Source organism: Eschrichtius robustus, chromosome 10, assembly GCF_028021215.1.
Source record: "Eschrichtius robustus isolate mEscRob2 chromosome 10, mEscRob2.pri, whole genome shotgun sequence".
Taxonomy (NCBI): Eukaryota; Metazoa; Chordata; class Mammalia; order Artiodactyla; family Eschrichtiidae; genus Eschrichtius; species Eschrichtius robustus.
In genome coordinates this window covers 53802392-53823335 of record NC_090833.1, presented here as the reverse complement: position 1 = coordinate 53823335, position 20944 = coordinate 53802392, and the positions used below count along the sequence as shown (strand labels likewise).

General features: G+C 42.8%; 1 protein-coding gene across 1 annotated transcript in view; it reads left to right on the top strand.

Moving 5' to 3' along the window:
• The window catches only part of LOC137770945 (histone-arginine methyltransferase CARM1-like), a 257766-nt gene that overhangs the window by 162529 nt on the left and 74293 nt on the right, over positions 1-20944 (top strand). The window contains exon 5 of the mRNA XM_068553985.1: positions 17704-17814. Within this exon, the coding sequence (XP_068410086.1) occupies positions 17704-17814 (111 nt within the window). The remainder of the gene's footprint in view (positions 1-17703; positions 17815-20944) is intronic.

The following is a 20944-nucleotide window of genomic DNA, read 5'->3' as shown; positions in this document are numbered from 1 at the left end:
GATCTGAATGATGAATGATTGCTAACACTCTGTACAAGTGTCGTCCCTTATTTTACCACCTGTTAAACAGCCAAGGTGTTCAAGATACTATACAGCTCATCTCAGAAACAGGGTCACTGGTCGGTGAATCAGCAGTCATGGGGTCTAGTTTCATATTTTCCCATTAAGTAGCTCTGTGATCTTAGGCAAACACTAGATTTCTCTGGGCCTCACAGTCTCTTCTACTGCCATAGTAATTGTAGACCCGTGGCCTTTGAGATTTGCAGCATTAATTCCCCAGGAGGAATGTGGTAGAACATTGAAATAAGGATCCCAATCCCTGCATCCACACCCATTTGCAAAGTTGTACAGCTGCTCCTTTCATGAAGAGATAGTTTAGTTTTTTATCCCTTATCTCTGTGCAATCCTTGGGATGTACTTTGATCAACAGAATATGACAGAGGTGACATCGTGTGAGTTTCAGAGCCTAGGCCTTCATGAGCCTTGTGGCTTCTGGGCTCACCCTGGTGGAACCCTGAGACCACCATACTGTGAAGAAGCCCTGTCTAGCCTGCTGGAGGTTGGGAGGTCACTTGGAGGAGAAGTGAGGCAGTCCAGTCAATAGCCAGCACCAACTGCCAGACCAATAACTGAGGCCAGCCTGGACCTTCCTGTCTAACCAGCCCTCCAGCTGAATGCAGGAACACGAATGAGTCTAGGCAAGACCAACAGAGAAACTGCCCAACCCTCCCACAGAGTTGGGAGAAATAATACATTGGTTCTCATTCAAGCCACTAAATTGTGTTGTAGTTTATGATGCTGAAATAGTTAATTAAGGTAGAGAGAAGACGCACGAAAAAATAGTGATAAGTAGGCCCCCAGCTAGAAGTTGATTTGCTCATGGGTTGCTTTCTGCTGTCATGTCCATTCTGCTATAGAGCCCATCAGAGAATTCTTAATTTTGGTTATATTTTTTCAATTCCAGAATTTCCATTTGGCTCTTCTTTATGTCATATATTTCGACTGAGACTATTTATTTTTCCCTTGATTTCAGTAGTGTTCATGATTGCTGCTTGGAGCTTTATTATAATAGCTACTTGAAGGTTTTTGCCAGATAATTGTAACATCTGTGTCACTGCTGTGTTTGCTTCAGTTGATTATCTATTCCCAGGGAATTGATATTTTCCTGAGTCTTCCTGTGCCAAAGAATTTTAGATTGTTTTCCATACATTTTGAATATTATGAGACTCTGGGTCTTGTTTAAAGCCTATGGAGAGAGTTAATATTTCTGATTTAGGATGCGTTCAACCTGGTTAGGTTCGGACTGCGTGTTCCATGCCACTAGTTGATTTTCCAAGGGCTCTGGTTCCCGTGTCATTTCACTTTTCAAAGCCTTAGCAGTGCAGCTGGGCTCTGTTCCATGTGCACGTCACTGGATGGTCAATCTGGCACCTAGGCAGAGTTCTCAGAGTTTTGATGTGCTCATGATCAGGTCCATGCATGTATAGTTTGAGGGGTGAGTACAGGAATTTATTTTAAAAAATACTTTATGGGGTTTCTTTGCCCAGTTCCTTCCACTCCATGATCTCCCTGATACTTTCTGGTTCCCTGGGACCACTTTTTAGTCTCTGGACAAAAAGCTCACTCTGCCGTGCACGTCTATGACCTCGCCTAGGTATCGCCAAGCAGAGAAAGGACAAAGAGAGGGAAAAAAGCAGTGGGGCTTGGCCCCAGTTTTTGGGAACTATGGCACCATTGAAGGCAGAGGGAGTTTCCCCTGTCTCATAGTTTGGGCTGATGTGATGCTATGACCCCCACAAGGTTTCTGGGGGCTGGAGCATAGAAGAAGGGAGGAAAGGGACGGGAAGGAAGAGGAGGAGAGGGGAGGGGAGAGGAAAAGAAAAAAGAAGAGCAAGGGAAGAACAATTTGCACACTCTCTTTGAGCATTCGGAGTTCCCCTTCTCGCAGCTGGAGCTGGAACAGAGGACACCTCCCGCAGCTCTCTTGCCCGCACCCTGGTGTCCATTTCTGGTGTGTTGAGTTCAGGCCACGGGTGAGGGTAAGGGGGTATGGATCAGTAGTATTTCAAGTTCTGATCCTCTTTCCCCGTCTCCCTGCTACTATTGACTTTTCAGAGGCTTCACGTAGCTGCTGCATACATTCCGTCCAGGTTTTATAGCTGTATTCAGTGGGAGAGTCAGGGTAAAGTGGGCTTTCTCCTGCTTACCCAAAACTGGACATTTTCAAAAAGTCAAATATAGGTACTCTGGTGGATGAGGGTGATGGTAAGAGGAAAAGATAAGACCAGAAATGGCCATGCTTGACCAAAGGGTCTCATATGTCTTGAGGTACCAGGACCCTTGCTTTGCCAGTGGGGCATTCCTGGTGAACAGTGAGGAAGTAATAAGCATTCCTCATGAGGAGGACCAGGTTATGGTAGGTAGGCAAGGTGAGGATGGAGGGGAAAAGCTTGTTTCTTTTGACACCTTACCTGGGGTTCAAGGTTGTGGATAAGCAGTCTTACTGACCTAAGTTTTACAGGTTTCTCATCAATTAAAATAATTCAGCTCTCAACTGTTGATTGTAATACTTTTATTTGGGGAAATTTCTCTCCTTCTGAAATTGCTTAGCTTTTTTTTTAAGATTTTTTTATTTTGATGTGGCCCAATTTTTTAAAGTCTTTATTGAATTTGTTACAATATTGCTTCTTTTTTTTTTTTTTAATGTTTTGGTGTTTTGGCCGCAAGGCATGTGGGATCTTAGCTCCCCGAGGGATCGAACCCACACCCCCTACATTGGAAGGCCAAGTCTCAACAACTGGGCCGCCAAGGAAGTCCCGAAATTGCTTAGTTTTAATCTATAATCTATTTTCTATTTTCTATATTATCTATAATCTGTTTTTAATTCTGGTTATAGCTTCTAAAGACCACTCCCCCAAATTCCTTGCATTTGATGAGTTTTTCACAGAATTTCATATAGATTTTGTCATTCATCTGTAAAAACAAAGATATTGGACCAGATCATCTCTAAGGTCACTCCCACCTCTAAACTCATTTGGTTCTACAAAATACCTTTTTCCTGCCAGCCTGAAATGGGTTTTTCTGCCAGTGAAATAAAATAGGCATCCATCTGTTGGGGTTTATGAAGGTGATAATTAATCACATGACTGATAATTAATTATATCCCTTTCCCCCTCTGAGTTCTGAACCAGTTTAGAAATAGACACAGATGTCAGGTAGAAATCACAATATCAGCTTTATTTTTGGTAATGCTATTTGCAGAATGGGGCTTGGGCCTGTATCCACATAAGGCTTCCTACCCCTTTTTTCCCCCCTCAAACTGAACTTTTCCTCTCACTTGTATGCTGAACATGTGGTCTCCCCAGACAAGTCCAGAGCCTGCCCAGCAAGCTTCCACCTGGGGGACTCAAGAGCACATGCTTGGGTAGAGGATCGGCAGGCTGGCCCCTTCCAAGTACCAGCTATGCAAGCTCAAACCATTTTCCAGCATCACCAGTCAGATAAGTCACTCCTATTAGGAGATAAAAAGAGGAAGGGGAGATGACCTCTCTTGCTTCTAGTACTGCCCACTCCTAGGAGTAAGTATCTCCTCCCCACTGGAAACTGAGGGAACAAATTGTCCCAGTTTTAATGTCCCAGGAATCCCCTCTGTCCTAGACAGACTAGGATAGTTGGTCACACTAACTCCAAATCTATCAAATCCACCACAAATCCAAAATGTTTAAAAATCCTTTTCTGTTTGCTTCATCATACAGAAGACCCTCCTCGAAGGACCCCTCAGTCCATGGAGGATGCTACCTTTTTACTAAGCTCTTGTGTTCTTTCTCACTGAAATTGATTCCCTAAAAGGGCTTGGGTTTAGAATGATCAATACCAATGGCTATTATTTATTGAGCAACTCAAGTATCTGCAAGCACCATGCTGAGAGCTTTCCATACAGTTTCTGTCTCAGTTCAGGCTGCTATAACAAAAATACCATAGACTGTGTGTCTTAAACAACAAACACTGATTTCTCAGAGTCCAAGATCAATGTGCCTGTAGAGCTGATGTCTGGTGAAGGTTCATTTCCTGGCTTGTAGACAGCAGGCTTCTCGCTGTATCCTCACATGGCTGAGAGGGAGAGGAAGCAAGCTCTCCTCTGTTTCTTCTTATAAGGACACTAATCCCATCATGAGGGCTCCATCCTTGTGACCTAATTACCTCCCAAAGGCCACATATTCAAATACCATCACATTGGGGATTGGGGTTTCAACATGTGGATTTTGGAGGGCACAAAAATTCAGTCTATAGCAGTTTCCTTTGATCTGCATTACAACTTTATTACATAAAGACTAATATTTTTGCCATTTTAGAGATGAGAGAACTGAGACCTGAGAATGTTGATAATTTACCTGATTTTATACAACTGATAAATGAGAAAGCCAGAATTTGAACCCAGTTAACCTTACTTTAGAGCCCATGCACATAACCTCTGAAAGGCACTGCCATGGGAAGGTTGGTTGAAATTGCCAAGAGTGACTTTTGTTTCTCTGGGCTTAAGGATGGAGTGAAAATATTGTGGTTACTTAAACATCCCCATGCAGGTATGAGGCAGCATTGCACCTTGGCTATGTGCATGAGTTCTGGAGCCAGAGAGCTGAGTTCAAACTCCAGCTTGGCCACCTGCTGTGCATGTGCCATAGACCTTTATCCTGTGTGCCTTGAGGTCTTGAACAGGTTATCTAAAGCCCCTGGGCTTCAATTTCCTTATCTGTGAGCGTAGCAGCTACCTCCTAGAGTCCTTGCAGGATCAAGATGATACAATGCATAGGAAGTGCTTAGTACATGGCCTAAAATATCAACTCAGGCCATAATAGCAAGTATTATTATTATTGATGGTCTTGGGGATGGTGCTATAGTTTCTACCGCTGCAATAATTTTAAATCTTTCAAATCTTGATTTCTTCATTCTGCCTCCTCCATGCAGTTTTAATGAAAATCCTTCTTTGGCCAGAGCACTGCTGGCTGAGAACCCCATTTGGAATCTATCCAGGAAACTGACGCTGCTGGAACCCACCCCCTCCCCCTCCTCAGAGTTTCTGTTAATTGCCATATGGCTATTTTTAGTTTCTTTTGAGTGCGCACTTGGAACAAGCAGGGAAAGTCCATCCTGCTGAGGGTACGGGGTTGTGTGAGCCGTAGGGTTTTAATTTGGAAATGTTTTGACGCTTCATTTGTCAGGGCACCAGTTGCTGGAGACTTGTGAGAGTAAGCAGGAGCCGGGAGCTTATTATTTTTTTTTAAATCAGCATTTTCACTAAAGGAGAGAATTCCCAGTTGCGACAGCTGCTTAGAGCATCCAAAAGTGAGGCTGGCTTGGGCAGAAGGGATTCAGGGATTTGAAGGCTTAAAAGAAAACATAAATAACTACAACAAACACGCAAAGCAGCCTGTTCAGATTGTCAGCTGATATTCAGATTTGCAGAGCCTGAGCTTCTGGCTCTTCCAGTTTGAGTTTTCTTTGGTGCGGACTTATCATCAGTTTGGTCGAATGTCCTTGAGTCCATCTCTGATCCTGCTCTGAAATTCTCTGACTTTAAAACACTGCTACTACTTTATTTGGTTAACCTGGCACACTAATGAGGCCCAACCTTAATCACCGATGGAATAAAGGCTGCAGCACAGGCCTGCCAGATAGTCGTGCTGGCATGTGTTAAAACAGGTCTTGCTTCCTGAAAAAATGTTTAACCTCTTTAATGAGGTATGAAGCACATACAAAAAGCTGTACATATTTAATGTATACAACTTGATGAGCTTAGGGATAAGTATACACCCATGAAACTATCATCACGATCTAGGCCATAACCATATCCATCACTTCCAAAAGTTTCCTCCTGTCCTCTTTATTTATAATGATAACTATTATTATTATTTTGTGATAAGAACACTTAAGATCCACTCTCTTAGCAAATTTTTAAGTAATAAATACAGTATTGTTAACTGTAGGCACTAAGCTGTGAAATAGATGTCTAGGAAGTAAGAATTATTCATCTTTTTAAAAATTTATTTATTTTTGGCTGCGTTGGGTCTTTGTTGCTGCATGCGGGCTTTCTCTAGTTGCGGCGAGCGGGGGCTACTCTTCGTGCGGAGTGCGGGCTTCTCATTTTTGTGGCTTCTCTTGTTGCGGAGCACGGGCTCTAGGCGCATGGGCCTCAGTAGTTGTGGCACACGGGCTCAGTAGTTGTGGCACAAGGGCTCAGTAGTTGTGGCTCACGGGCTCTAGAGCGCAGGCTCAGTAGTTGTGGCACACGGGCTTAGTTGCTCCGCGGCATGTGGGATCTTGCCGGACCAGGGCTTGAACCCGTGTTCCCTGCATTGGCAAGTGGATTCTTAACCCCTGCGCCACCAGGGAAGTTCAAGAATTATTCATCTTGCATGACTGAAACTTTGTACCCTTTGACTAATACTTTCCTGTTTCCCTCTCTCTCCAACCCCTGGCGACCACCAATCTACTCTCTGCTTCTAAGAGTTTAACTCTTGTAGATACTTCATATAAGTGAAATCATGCAGTATTTGTCCCTCTGTGTCTGGCTTATTCCACTTGGAATGATGTCCTCCAGGTTCACCCATGTTGTCTGTCACATATGGCAGGATCTCCTTTTTTTTAAGGCAGCACGGTATTCCATTGTGTGCGTATGCCGCAGTGTCTTTATCCGTTCTCCGAATCCTCCGTATCTCGCCCTGAGTGCTGTTAACCACTGACAGCAGCATCCTCATTTAGAACTGTGGAGGGAAGTGGGAAGAAAGGAAGTAACTCATGACTCCTGCTAGGTGCTTTGCATATCTTATCTCATTTTAATCCTTGCATGTTAGTCAGGGTTCTTAGCTGCCAGCATCAGAAACCAACTCTGCTAATTTAAGAAAAAAAAGAAAAAAGAATTTCCAAAAAGGATATGGGATCATCAGAGAGCTAGGCGTGGAGGCTACAAGGCGAAAAATAATTTCCAGAATCATGCTGCAGAATTGATCTCTGGGAGACCTCCATGCAGCCAGACGTGGGCACCACAACCCGCATAGGCTTCACCCGCTGCTACCCTGGAGTGTTGTCCTTAGAACCTTTCTCTGTTGTGCTGCTGGAACCGGGAGGTGGCCATGACCGCACCTGAGTGGATTCTGTGCTGTCCTGCGTCTGCACACTGCCAGCTTCAGAGTGCAAAGTGCATCTTATCAGGAGAGCCCCGGTCATGCCTGTGCTTTAGCTTCAGGGGTGCTGGAAGAGAGCAGCAGACACCTGTAACTTCCCAAGTGGGAGGCTGGTGCTGCCCCAGAAGTGGGACATTCTCCAAGCATAGGAAGGGGGTTCAGATGCTGAGAGGCACAGAAGAATGGTAAACGCCCGCCACACCACACGACAAAAAAATTCAAGGTATATTATTAGCCTGATAGTATAGATAAAGGGACCAGAGATACATAAATTTAACTAACTTGCTTTAAGGTACACGACTACTAAGTGGAAGAGCTATATGCGAACTCACGTCTGCAGGGACTGCACAGTGATTTTGGGAGCGACATAAAGCCATTCTCTGTGTGTTCTAGGTTGATAATCAAACTGATATTTTATTTTATCTTTGTGATTTTTGGAACGTGTATGGGGGCAGGATGTGATAGTGAAAAATGATCTCTGATACATCTATATATCTCTGTCTGTCTAGTGTGTGTGTGTGTGTGTGTGTGTGTGTGTGTGTGTGTGTGTGTTTCCCTATGGCTTGGACTTTGGAGGCCGTTTTAGTTTCCTAGGGCTGTCATAACAAATTACCACAAACTAGGTAGCTTAGAACAGCAGAACTTTATTCTCTCACAGTTCCAGAGGTCAGAAGTCCAAAATCAGGGTGTCAGCACGCCCATGCTCCCTCTGAAGGCTCCAGGGGAAGATCCTTCCTCGCCTCCTTCTAGCTTCTTGAGGTTGCTGGCAGTCCTTGGTGTTCCTTGACTTGTAGATGCACCACTCCAATCTCTTCTTTGTCACATGGCATTCTCCCCATGTGTCTGTGTCTCTATGTAAATTTCTCTCTCCTTGTAATGACGCCAGTCACATTGGATTTAGGGCTCACCCTAATCCAGTATGACGTTATCTTAATTTGCTATATCTGTAAAAACCCTATTTCCCAATAAGGTCACATTCACAGGTTCTGGGTAGACATGAATTTTGGAGGACACTATTCGACCTAGTACAGAGGCCAAGGTTCACGTTAGGTCATATATCACAAAAACTCATCTCTGGGATAAATTCTCTGTAATACAGGTGAGGAGAAAGAGGTAGAAAATGGATCTTGGTCTTAACTGATCTCTTTGGCCACTTAAGCTCTAAGGGGGTGTCCACATAGATTTCCTGAATGTGAGTAAAGCAGATGGTGTGTCTGTGCCAGGATTCTCCTGAGCCTGAATAAAATCTGCTCCTGTAAGAGTACTGGAGAAAGATGCCAGAATCAGCAGAGGAAAATGCTTTCATTTGGTATGAAAGCAAAGTGCAGCTTTCAAGGAGAGCCAAGAAGACTGAATAAACAACGATCACAGGCTGTCTTTCAGGGCATTTGGGAAAGAGGGAGCTAGGGGCTTTAATGCAGTAGATGGATTTTCTAGTCAAGATATCTGTGCTCCAAGCCTGTCTCTGTACCTTTCAAGATGCTGACATGTGACCTTAATCTTTTTGGGGTTAATTTTAAAATGGGATAAGAACACTTAACAAACATGATGGTTATAAGAATTTAGTGAACTGCTGTACCAAAATCTCAGCACAGCATCAGAATTCTGCGGACATACTGGGAAATTTGAATCAGAAATCACTGGCACTTAACTGGGCTTATTAGGGTCAACTAGGTTATGCTGCTGTAACAGTCAGCCCCCAGACCTCAGTGGTTTAAGCCAATAGAGCTTTATATCGTGCTCATTTAATCCATTATAGGTTAGCTAAGGGCTGTATTTTGTCTCATTCTCACTCCAGGACCCAGGCTGAGGAAGCAGCCTCCATGTGAAACATGACTAGTTCCTGTTGCAGAGAGAAGCGGAGCGTGGCAAAGCACACCCCTTGTTCTTAAATCTTCCACCTGAGAGTGACCCATGTTAACTTCTGACCACATTACATGGTCCAAAGCAAGTCATGTGGTCACTCCTAATTCCCAGAGAGCAAGGGATACAATTCTACCATGTGCCCATAAGGAGAACCAGAAATATCTGGTAAGTGGCACTAATGACTATCATACCAGATGCCACTCTTGCAAAATCATTAAAGAAAGGGACAGATTGCTAAGGTGAAATTCTCAGTGCCTCAGCTCCGCATGGGAGGGAACTAGGAAAAAAAGAGGTTTGAAAAAAATCAGTATTTCACTGGTATGGTTTTAATGGCTAACTTACTATTAACTTCTGCCTGGTGGATTCCCTTCCCACTGAAGTCAAGGCATTTTAGAAACATCCTAGGGTTGAATTTCTAAACCTTTCCCATTCCCTCTAAGACAGTGCCATGAAGGGCCAGTTTGGAGCAACGACTGACTTTGTTAAAGGCTTATATAGAAGACTCTGTGCAACAGTAACTTCTAAAGTACATGTCTTTGTTTTAATATCTGCTTTCCAGGATGAAAATGTAAGTGGATAAGTAGGATAAAGTCAGTAAAAAGGAGTTAAATTGCTGTACTAGAACCTGGTCTTTTCCAGCACTGAACCAGGAATTGGGCATTGATGAACTTAAGAGCTTGTGCCTGTATCTTCTTTGTGCTTGATTTCCTAAATCTGAGGTATTGACACAATCACTCAACTCCAGAGTGATGGCTTAGGTTTAGAATTTAGAAGTTCAGAAACCCGGAAAAGACAGAATCACAGAAAAATGTCAGTAAACATGTTGAATTTTGTTTAAGTAGCACCACGTTCTTAGCCTCAGTTCCCTGAATCACAGATCATGCGGCAAAGGCTTACGTGGTAGTATTTTCTTAGGGGGGGCCATCTAAGTGGAGCAGGAGCGAGGCAGAGCAGGAGGGAGAGCAGGTGTGAGGGAGGGCGTTACTGAGCTGGCCACAGCGTGATGAAAAACTGATCACTCGCTGTCACCGGACATCTTCAGGGAGGTCGTATGAAGCCACTCTGTCTTCAAACAGTTCATCGGGGGAGAAAAGGAGAATGATTTCTCCATTGGCTGCCATCTCCCACTGGTAAAGCACACCCCCCCCCCCCCCGCAGGGTGTTAACTCCCTACTCTGCATGGTGCACATGCATGCGTGCCAAGTGGGTACTGTCGTGCCTGCCCCATGCCTCAGCTGCGACAGGGGCACTGGGGTAGGAGGCAAGGGACAAAGTGCATGTGGCGTGAGGGAGGTGGGCACTGTTTTATTGTACCCGTGAGCAATGTGAGGGAACAGGAGAAGCCTCTGCAGCGAACTCCTTCAGCTGTAGCAGCAGCAATGAAACTCAGCTCCATGTTTCAAAGACCAGTACAAGCAATTCCTAGGGCCACTCTGGCCGGCCAGCAAGGCGAGCATTCCATTCTGGCGTGCTGCAAAAACTGAAGGTGTTATAAACATCGCCCAAGCCAGGAACCTGGGAGTCAGGCTAGACTTTTTCTTTTCCTTTCCGGTTTCCAAATTCTTTAGCTTCTATTAATCCAGCATTTTTGCAACTCCTTCTCTTCCCCTTTGTCCCACAGCTGATTCTTTGTTCTCATTGTTGCTATATCTTTCCTGGAGGATTGCAAATATCTTCCAATTAGTTTCCCTAGTTGTCCCAGTTAAGATAGCTTTGGCCTCCAGTAGGAGGAAATGCCTACTTAAATTGGCTAAAATGTTGGAGGTAGTGTGATTCTGAGGTGTTTTAATCCAATTTCTCTGAGCATCACATTTCAATTTAACCATGTCCAAGAAAGAAGCAACATCTTTCTTACGTCTGTCTTAGAAGGGAGAAAACCTTTCCAGCAGCTCCCAACAGACTTCCCCTCAGGTCTCATTAACAATATTTTATCACACATGCAAGTGTAATGATCACTGGCAAGAGAAATGGAGCCACTTATGATTGCCCTGGACCAATCAGGATCCCCTCCCTGGGACTGGGGATGGTTAACCACACAGAGGAGGATAAATACGCAATAAAATGAGGTTCTGATAGGAAGTAAGAAGGGACTGATGTTAATTAGGAACCACCACTGTCTGCATTGCAACCTCTGATCTTGTGCCGTCCAATCCAGGCCACCACTGTGATGCTGCTGAAATACGACCATGAAATAATTCTTCCACCGAAAACTGTTCTATGATCCTTCTTTGCTTACGGATTAAGTCCAAGCTCTTAGTGTCGTATACAAGACCATCTACAATCAAGCATCAGCTTTTGCTCTTGCCATGTTCATTTCTCAGCCATGCCCCCACTTGTACCTCTAACGCACACATCATGCTCCTGAGAAAATTTGCTGCCTCCCAGACATGACTGGCTCTGTCATTCTTGGGTGCCTTTGTTCAGACTGCTCTCCTGCCACTCCCTCCATTCAGGTGGCACACATTGACTTACCTCTTGATTTTCACTCCTCGGGTCATCTCAGTGAAGTCTTTCCAGAATCCTTGGTAGAGTAGACTAATCCTCCTTCATAGTTTCACTGGGTCCATTATATAATACTATCGTTGCCACTGTAACACAGCATTATGCTTCTCCCTAGTAGACAGTCATGTTATTTTCAACTTTGCGTTCCCAGCATCTAGCAGTATTTGGCACAGTGGGTAATAGAAGACACTTTTGATGTCTGGTGAGTGATTGAGTGCCTGAGGGTTTAGAGCTGAGTGAGCTGGTCTGAGTCTATTGGCAGCATAAGAAGGGGGTTAATCATGGAGAGAGAAGGTAGGAGTGATCAGCATCTTTGTATTTTCTGTAATAATAGAGAAAAATAGTTGGAGAACTGGTGAAAGGGTGGTTAAAAGATTGGTGAAGGGTTTATCTATCCTCTGCCAGAAGACCAGGTGGAATGAAACAGGGTGCTCATAAGTATTATTTATTCATTATTTAAATACAGGCAACCCTTTTGTTGAAAGCAGGTTTCACTGCACAGCAGATGTAGAGTTCTGTCTTAACGGGGAGCTATCACAGCAGAATTCTTCTGCCATAGAGAAAGTTCTAATTATCTGAACAAGATTTAAGCCTAAGCTGCAAAGGCCATCAAGGGATGTCTTCTGCAACTCTTGAAGTGATTTGGAATTTTCCTTCTTTGACAAAAGCTAGAGTAAGAGATGTGATGGACTGCAAAAGGCTGTGTAGTTCCCTCATTCTGTTTCTGCTTGGAAGCTGTTCAGTCACCCTGTTGGTCAACAATTTGGATGTTGGAATAGTTGGGCGCAGTGTATGGGGTAGGGAGCCCGTGGCAGGTAACTATGATGATAAAGTACATGATAATGCAAGAGCGTGGGGTACTTGTAACTTGGGGTGGTTCAGTGGAGATATCTACAGATGTAATAAAATAATGGCTGGAAGAAGCAGCAATGGCTGTGGAAGTGCCAGGTGGGTAGGACACAATTTCGGAGTATAAGGCATACAAAAATGACAGTTGGGGTATTGCAATTCAGAGCAGCCATTGATATGCTCAAGCAAATAAAGAAAGAATGAATAAATAATAACTGGCATAACTGGAGGAATTGACTGTGGGATAATCAGGACCTCAATATTGGAAAATAGTTATAAAACTGCTAGGGTGAAAAGAAGGCTAAATGGGACAAATATTACTGTAGCCTGAACAACACAGAAAATAGAATTGAAAATGAAGGGAGTGGCTAAGAGCATAGGGTTTCAGTTAGGTACATTTGTTTTTATCTCATCTCTGCCATTTATTAAGTGTATGACTTCAACTCCATCTGATTCTCAGTCTCTTTATCTGCAACATGGAGAAAATAATGGTACCCACATTAGATAGTTGTCATCATGAGTAAATAAGGTAAAAGTACTAAACAAGCATAGTACATAATAAGTATAAAAATAATGGTACATATTTATTTTTACTTTATTATTCAAGGGTAGTTTTGTTTCATGTTTTCTTAAGGACCTGGATGTTCTTTGTTAATTTTAGCCTAGTGAGTCCAAATAAATAGCTTTGAACCCTCTTGGGGCTCTTTAGACCTGTTCAAACATTTTGCAAGATTTCTTTGCCTAGGAAACCATAAGAGCATGTAATTAAAATCATCTGTACAAGCAAAATGACCTTATATTTTTAATATTTTTAAAACCTTATTTACAAATAAATTCACAGAACTTTTGGCCACTGTTACATGGACCAATTGTTGACTTTTCCCCATTAGCCCTCGCAAGGATTTCATACCATTTTCTGGTGCTGCCCCACATAAGCCCCAAATTAGCCATTTTTATAGTTGCTGCCTGTGTATCCAGGGGAAGCTGAGGATGAATTCTCTCTCTAGAGGAACATTGTATACCAGAGCTAACTGGATTGTAATGTAATGACAATATGGCAATGTCCAAAGAAAGTCATCCTTTGAAGGATGCTTCAGATCACAAGATTGAAGAGGATGTGTTACGCTGGTAGAAGGTACTTTTCTCAGGGAGGTAACAGATTCGCGCTGTACCTTTTGGATCATGAATCTGTTCCCTACCTGTGGTAGTGAGACACATTTTTATCTATTCAGTTTGTTTAACAAAGATGTAGTGAGTGTTTTTACTGTGTGCCAGACCCCATGCTATATCAGGGATGCAGTAGTGACCAAGAAGCAGATAGAGGTCTCTCCTTTAATGAAGCTTGCAGTCCAGGGGAGGGAGCAGAAATTAATCAAATAATGCCTCTTTGAATGAAAAATTATAACTGTGATGAATGTTATGAAGGAAGGGTTTGAGTAGGTGATGATAAGAAAGCATAGAGCTGGAGGACTTTACTTACTTAACCTGGGAGGGGAGCAAAGGCTAAGGAAGTCTTCCCTGAGGGAGAGCTGTTTGAGATCTGAAGGATGAGTTGGTGTATCAGCCAGGGTTCCTGCAGGAGAGGCAAGGCACACCCGACAAGGTGTTTTAGAAGAGTTAAATAACAGGACCATTTACAGTGACGTGGGCAGAGTAAAGGGAACCAACACGGTACGGTGAAGCGCCCTGGCACTACCAAGAGTGGGGACCTGTTACCACCCCTTGGCCTAAAGGGGGAGGGGGAAGGGGTAGTTGCTGGAAACCTGAGAGAATAGTCATAGCTATAAGAGATGGAAGCCCAGCAAGAGCTGTGGCTTTTGGTAGAGGGGACACAGCCAATGCATGGAGACCCGGGAGGGAGGAAGCCAGGAGAATAAGTCATCTGACCTCACTGTCCTCACTCCCTCTGACCTCCTGTTGTCTTTTCTCTTGGGTGATCCCAACCAGAGTCCAGTAGCATGGAGCCATCGGAAGTGTTTAGGGTGTGGTATGGTCAGATTTACATCTCTTCACGGTCCACCCTTTCCTCCCATCTTCTGCTGCACAGAAAGATGGCCATGGTGCTACAGACAGCTGAGCACTGGGTCCTCATCCGGCTCTGCCCTTTGCCAGTAGTGTTACCTTGGGCTGGAAACAGTCTCTCCAAGCCTGTTTCCTTCTCAGTACAACGGGGACATAACTGTGTACTCTCCATCCCAGAGGGGCATGAGGCTCAAATACATAGTGTCAGGGGAACGTCCTTTGGAAACTGGCAACTGCTTTACACGTGGAAAGGGATTTTATTACTCTCTTTTGCCTCTGTCTGAGGTGAGATACTTTTCCCTAGGATAAGAAAGTATAACTTAATGTCTGCCAAGGTCCTCAAACATACCCAGTTCTGTGATGGCCTACCAATGGTAGAATAAAAAATGGGCTCAATATAATCTTCTGTGAGGACAAGAAAACGTGATGAGAGGCAGCTCCAAGGCTTCCTGAGGTGCCAGATGAGACAGTGTAACAGAATTATCTGCATTAATGTCCTGTCTTCTCCTAGTCTGGGAAACCCCAGCTGGAAAGGGCTGAAGGAGTGTATTTCCATTCGAGCCTAAATACTTGCTTGGACTTGTTTGTTTTTCACCAGAGAATGAATTCTCAGCCTTCCTCAGCTTTGTTTCCAACATTTCATGGCTTACGTAGACGGGGCAGAATGTCCCTCCCTCTCCTCTCCCTCTCCTACAAGCCCCAGACTGAAAATTCACTTGTTAACTTTTTAAATATACACACAAGCGGGAAACAGATGGCATTATCTGGATAATGCTAGCAAAAGATCAGATTCTTTTTCAAGGGCTATGCTCTGTTTTGAAATAGCCAAATGAATAAGGTTGTTTTGGCTTGAAATTAGTTATCGAAATAAGGTATTTGGACAACAGTTTATAATTTTTTAACTCTTCTCTAGGTAGGGTCTGGGCCTGTCAGTGCATCTTCCTACCAAAAGGCCTAATTTGGCAAAAAGCTGAACCATATCAGGCTGCCTCCCATCTCTGAATTTTTCTCTCTCTCCCCATTCCCTCTGTCTGATGTCTCTCTCCCAGTGGTAAAACGTTTCTTTGGTTTTTAGTCTGCAGGATCAAGAGAACTGAAAAACACTGCTCTAAGATGTGCTTCATGACACCCTAATAAAAGAGACAAAGTGTTCCCTTCACACATTTCTAGGACACCTGTCACCAGAGCAAGCAGGTGCAATTTCTATTGTATCTTAATTTTGTATCCATATTTTGGACTGAGCATAGTATCTAAGGTATTATATTTTTAAATTAATTTATTAATTTATTTATTTTTGGCTGCGTTGGGTCTTCGTTGCTCTGCACGAGCTTTCTCCAGTTGCGGCGAGCGGGGACTTCTCATTGCGGGGGCTTCTCTTGTTGCGGAGCATGGCCTCTAGGCGTGTGGGCTTCAGTAGTTGTGGCACGCGGGCTCAGCTGTTGTGGCTCGCAAGCTCTAGAGCACAGGCTCAATAGTTGTGGCACACGGGCTCAGCCGCTCTGTGGAATGTGGGATCCTCCCGGACCAGGGCTCGAACTCATGTCCCCTGCATTGGCAGGTGGATTCTTAACCACTGCGCCACTAGGGAAGTCCTATTATATTTTTAATTGAAGAAGGCTCTGGAAAGGTTCTTCTGGATGTGGTGCATCTTTTTAGGGGACCATGGATTGCACTCTCCAACCTACAGCCTCCTCTCTCTAGACAGCAGTCATGGGTATTCTTGCAATAAACCAGGACCATGTGAAGATGAAGTATTTCCTAGGGAAGATGAGGAGAAGTGAATAGTGGTATTTCTAAAAGTATAGACAGCCTGACAGCAAATTCCAGAGACTGGGTGACATTTTAAATTAGTAATGCTCCTAATTATCCAAACCCTAGGAGACCATATGGAATAGAGCCACAGCTCTAGGATTAATATAAGTGAGCACCGTGAACCCATTACTAACAGCATGTTCTCTTAGAATAATGGCACCGTAGCTGTGTCAGCACAGTGTGATACTGCAATTAAAACACAGATACACACATGCACAACCTCTGATATTTCCTATTTTTTGGAAAAATTTTCCTACTATCAAAGTAAAAAAAAAAAAACTATTATAAATTTTCCTGAAAAAAGTAATACTTTGTTTACTTGTCATTCATTGCCTATTGGTATTGCTGGGTTAAAATATCAGATTTATAAAAGTGAAATTAAATAATCAACGTGTGATTTTATAGAACGTGAGCTTGGAAGGCAGAAGTGCCCAGATTCAACTCCTGGCTCCCCTACTTACTGCTAGGTGAACTTGGGCTCATTCAATGTCTCTGATTTTCAGTTTGTCATCTCACAAGTGGCCATAATAAGGCTATCTATTCATACATTTATTGTGAGGATTTAGAGCCAAGTGAAATGCCTTGCTCAAAGCTAGTGCTAAAAGATGCTAAGAATAAAAGTCACTGATGAGACGGAAATACAGGAGCCTGAGATTTCAGCGATCAGACTGAGCTTCAGACCTCAGCTTCAGCTGTGCATGGGGCCAGGGGCCCAGTCCATACTGTCCTCCTCTTCCTCACAGCGTGCAGGTCCAAATGTTGGTTGGTCCCTTTGTGCCAGTGAATGGTGGTCTTCTTGATTTAAGTCCTAGGTCTGAACACAGAGAATAGAAGTTTCTGGAAAGAAGTTTCTGTAAATTCTATGTGTCCACTGTCTTAATACCCTCCTACCCTCCATATAAACCTCCCCAACTTTTTGGAGGGGGCCTGAAACAAAAAGCACATATCTCACTTTTGGATTTTTAAAGACTATCTTCAGTTTTTCCTGAATATATATACACACACATATACATATACATATAATATGCATATACATATGTATATATGTATATAATGCTAAAAATTATTTGAGACAGTTTTCATTTTGTTCATGCTGACAGGTAGGGTAAGCAAATTCATTCATGACCCACTACTTTTCTTGGCCCTAAACATCCTAAAAGTAAACCATGTTAACAAAGAAACTGTAGTGATAATAACAATAATTTGAAAAACACCAATTATACACTAAGTGCTTTGTATACACTTCATACTGATCCCCACAGTAAACCTTAAAAGGTGGGTATTATTAACCCCATTTAACGTAGGAGAAAAAGAAGTCTCACAGAGATTCATAACTTGGCCAAGGTAAGACCACTTGTAAAAATCAAAGCTAGTACTTTGTCTGATCGCAATGCTCAAAGTTGGCATGATGCCAACAACTAAGCTCCAGTTTGTGTTTTCACCCCTTTTTTGTCTCTTCCTTTCCTTCCAGGTTGTTCTGGATGTTGGTTGTGGATCAGGAATACTGTCATTTTTTGCTGTGCAGGCCGGAGCTCGGAGAGTCTATGCAGTTGAGGCCAGTTCAGTAGCACAATATGCTGAGGTAAGTGGTTGTACTTTTACAGCAGTTACTAACTAGGTCTTCAGTAAACTTCAGGGGACTGAGTGGATGGACCTTCAGGGGACTAAGTGATTGACCTTCCACATAGGTCAATCTAGAAGAATTTTTGTTTTACCAGTCTGATTTTTTTTTCCTGTTGGGATGTTACTGCTGAAAGAGCCCGCCTTCCCTGTAGTAATTGATATGAAAACAATTATTTTAAAAATTTCACGATACTAAAATTATAACAAAACTTTCTTGGGCCTGGGGGAGATAATGCTATCTTATCTTTAATGACCTGCTGAGGTGAGGAGTCAGACATCCCTGGAGCTAGGTTTATTTTTTTTCTTAAATGCTGTACTGACAGTAACTGCACCACTCACTTTAAATTTCAATTTTGGTTTAAGGGACTGTTGCTACATGGTTGTAGTTGGAGCATGGACAGATGTCTGTGCTTCAGGGAGCTTTTTCAGATTTCAGGTTCTGATTGGAGGACAGGGAGATGCTTTGTTCTAAATATGGTACTCCATTATCATTATAAAATGTGTACAAATATTGGAGAATAAGTCAAAGTCAAGAGTCAAGTAATAATAGCTTTCAGTAATATTTGGATGTAATAACAACCCAGTCAAGCTGCAGAGCTGGATGTGTGTGCGCACGTGCACTCACAAGGTAATGTGCTTGTCATTCACACCTGGGGGATGCCTGCATTTAAATGAGGGATAGAATGGCAGATAGAGAGGGACGCTGGGCTGCTGCTTCTGAGGAACAGCCTGAAACTTTCCTCCGACCTGGGACAAGTGCTAGCTCTGAGTGATGGTTGGTTTTGGATTGAATGACCCAGAAGGGGCCAGAGACCAGTAGACAGTATGGCATGTTCGGAAGGAAAGACTGCCAGGGCCTGATGGCTGGCATGTTGTTACACTCTCTTCTTCCAACAAGTCTTGGATAAAATATTTTTGGTCATTTGCTTATGTACCAATTCTTAAGAGTCATTTTTATTAACTATTAGGGGCACACAAAAGAATATTTGTAAGATGTGTACATTTTAATATTTGTAAAATGTGTACAAATGTGTACGTTTGTAAGATGTGTCAAGAACTACAATACAATGAACGTGTGTCCACTGCGTCTTTTTTTTTTTTTTTTTTTTGGCCATGCCACGTGGCTTGCGGGATCCTAGTTCCCTCACCAGGGATCCAACCCACGTCCCCTGCAGTGGAAATGTGGAGTCTTAACCACTGGACAGCCAGGGAAGTCCCAACTATGTCTTTTAAGAGATAGGCCATTAGCATTTCCATTAAAGGCTCATGTGTCTTGTCCTGATCACTTCTCTTTTCTGCCCTAAATAGAGGTAACCACTGTCTTGAATTTCTGTTAATCATGTTCTCGCTGTTCTTTATAGTTTTACCGCATATGTTTCTATCCCTAAAAACATATCCTTTATGAACTTTCCATAAATGGAATCGTAATGTATGTATCCTATAATTTGCTTTTTTCACCCAGCATGATTCTCCTGAGGGTCATTTTGTTGATGCATACAGCCATTGTTTATTCCTCTTCAGTGCTGGATAGTGTTCTATTACATGAAACGCTCAGTGCACTGAGCTGTTGATGGACTTTGGATGGCTTCCATTATAAAAATATTATTATGAATATTCTTATACACACTCCCCACTGCATCTGTGCTGGAGTTTCTCAGTATATACCCAAGAGTAGAATTGTTGGGTAATAGGGCATGTATACCTTCACCTCTGTTCTGTGATGCCAAATTGTTTTCCAAAGTGGTTGTTCCAATTTTCACTCCCTCCAGCAGTTAACGAGAGTGCCATTGTTCTCCAACTTTGTCAACACTTGATACTGTCAGGCTTTGGAATTCTTGCCAATCTGGTGTTTATTACGTATTTGTGGTTTTAATTTGTATTTTCTACTCACTAATGACTTTGAGTATCTTTGCACAGTGTTTGGCCATTTGTACTTTCTCTTCTGTGAAATACCTGTTCCAATTTTTTTGACAGTTTTTCTTTTGAATTGTTATACTAACTCTAATTCATTTGTAGAAATGATTTCTATATTCTGGATATTAATTCTATTCAGTTATACATGTGAAAAATGTCTTCTCCCGGTTTTGTACCTCACCTTTTCTCTTTATGGAGTTCTAAATAAGATTTAAATGTGGAATTCTAAACAAGAAAAGAGGAAAATACAAGCTTATATAGAGAGAACCCATAGATAAAAATGCCTCTGCTTCGATTTTAATAGATCTCAAAATGCAGTCTTAAGGGTGAGGAGTTGAGGGTAGAACTGTGTCTCAGGTGTTGCCCATTCATTTAATCACATCTTCATTCACTTGCATCCCACAAGTCTGTTTCTTGGGGGATACAGGAGAAACAGAGATGACGAAGGTGTATTCCTATATTCAGAGAGCTTCTGTTCTAATAAGAGATTGATCTTGTTGTTGTCTCTTGTATCAGACACCAAAAAGAGAGAGAGAGAGAGGGAGAAAGGCATTAATTTAGAGATTTCCTCTTTCTCATATGGTTGGTTTTCTCATGTATTTAAGGTGGTTTGAGACACACTTGATAGTTATTTTTAAAAATTTCATACCCTTGGTTGTAGTATTTTAAGGGAAGAGAGGAAGAGCGAGCTAGTGGTGCATTCCCTAGACATAGTCCTGTCTCCCTCAGAACTGTGTCCCAACACACACTCCCAGTAATCACCAGCACACCGTGGGAGGGGCCGCTCTGGAACTGTGTGTGTGATTGGTTTCTCCAAGAGAATTCTCAGCCTGATTAAACACATCAGCAGGACTGTTGGCTACTCGCAGAGCGGGGCTACCCTCATGGACACTTTTACCCAGAGGGTCCGCTGGATAATTGTAAGGGTCTCTAGCAAGAAGCCAATACAGAGAAGAAAAGGGAAGGAACTTAAAATTGTAAAACTTTGTATTGTTTTAAACTTTGAAACTATTTTAAACTATTTAAAGCGTGGACCTAATTTCAAACTTACAGATAAGTTGTAAAAATAAAAATAATTCAAAGGCTACCCAAATGCTCTTTACCTAGATCCACGTGTTGTTCACATTTTACCCCATTTGCTGTATCATTTACTCTTGCTCCCTTCTCACCATACC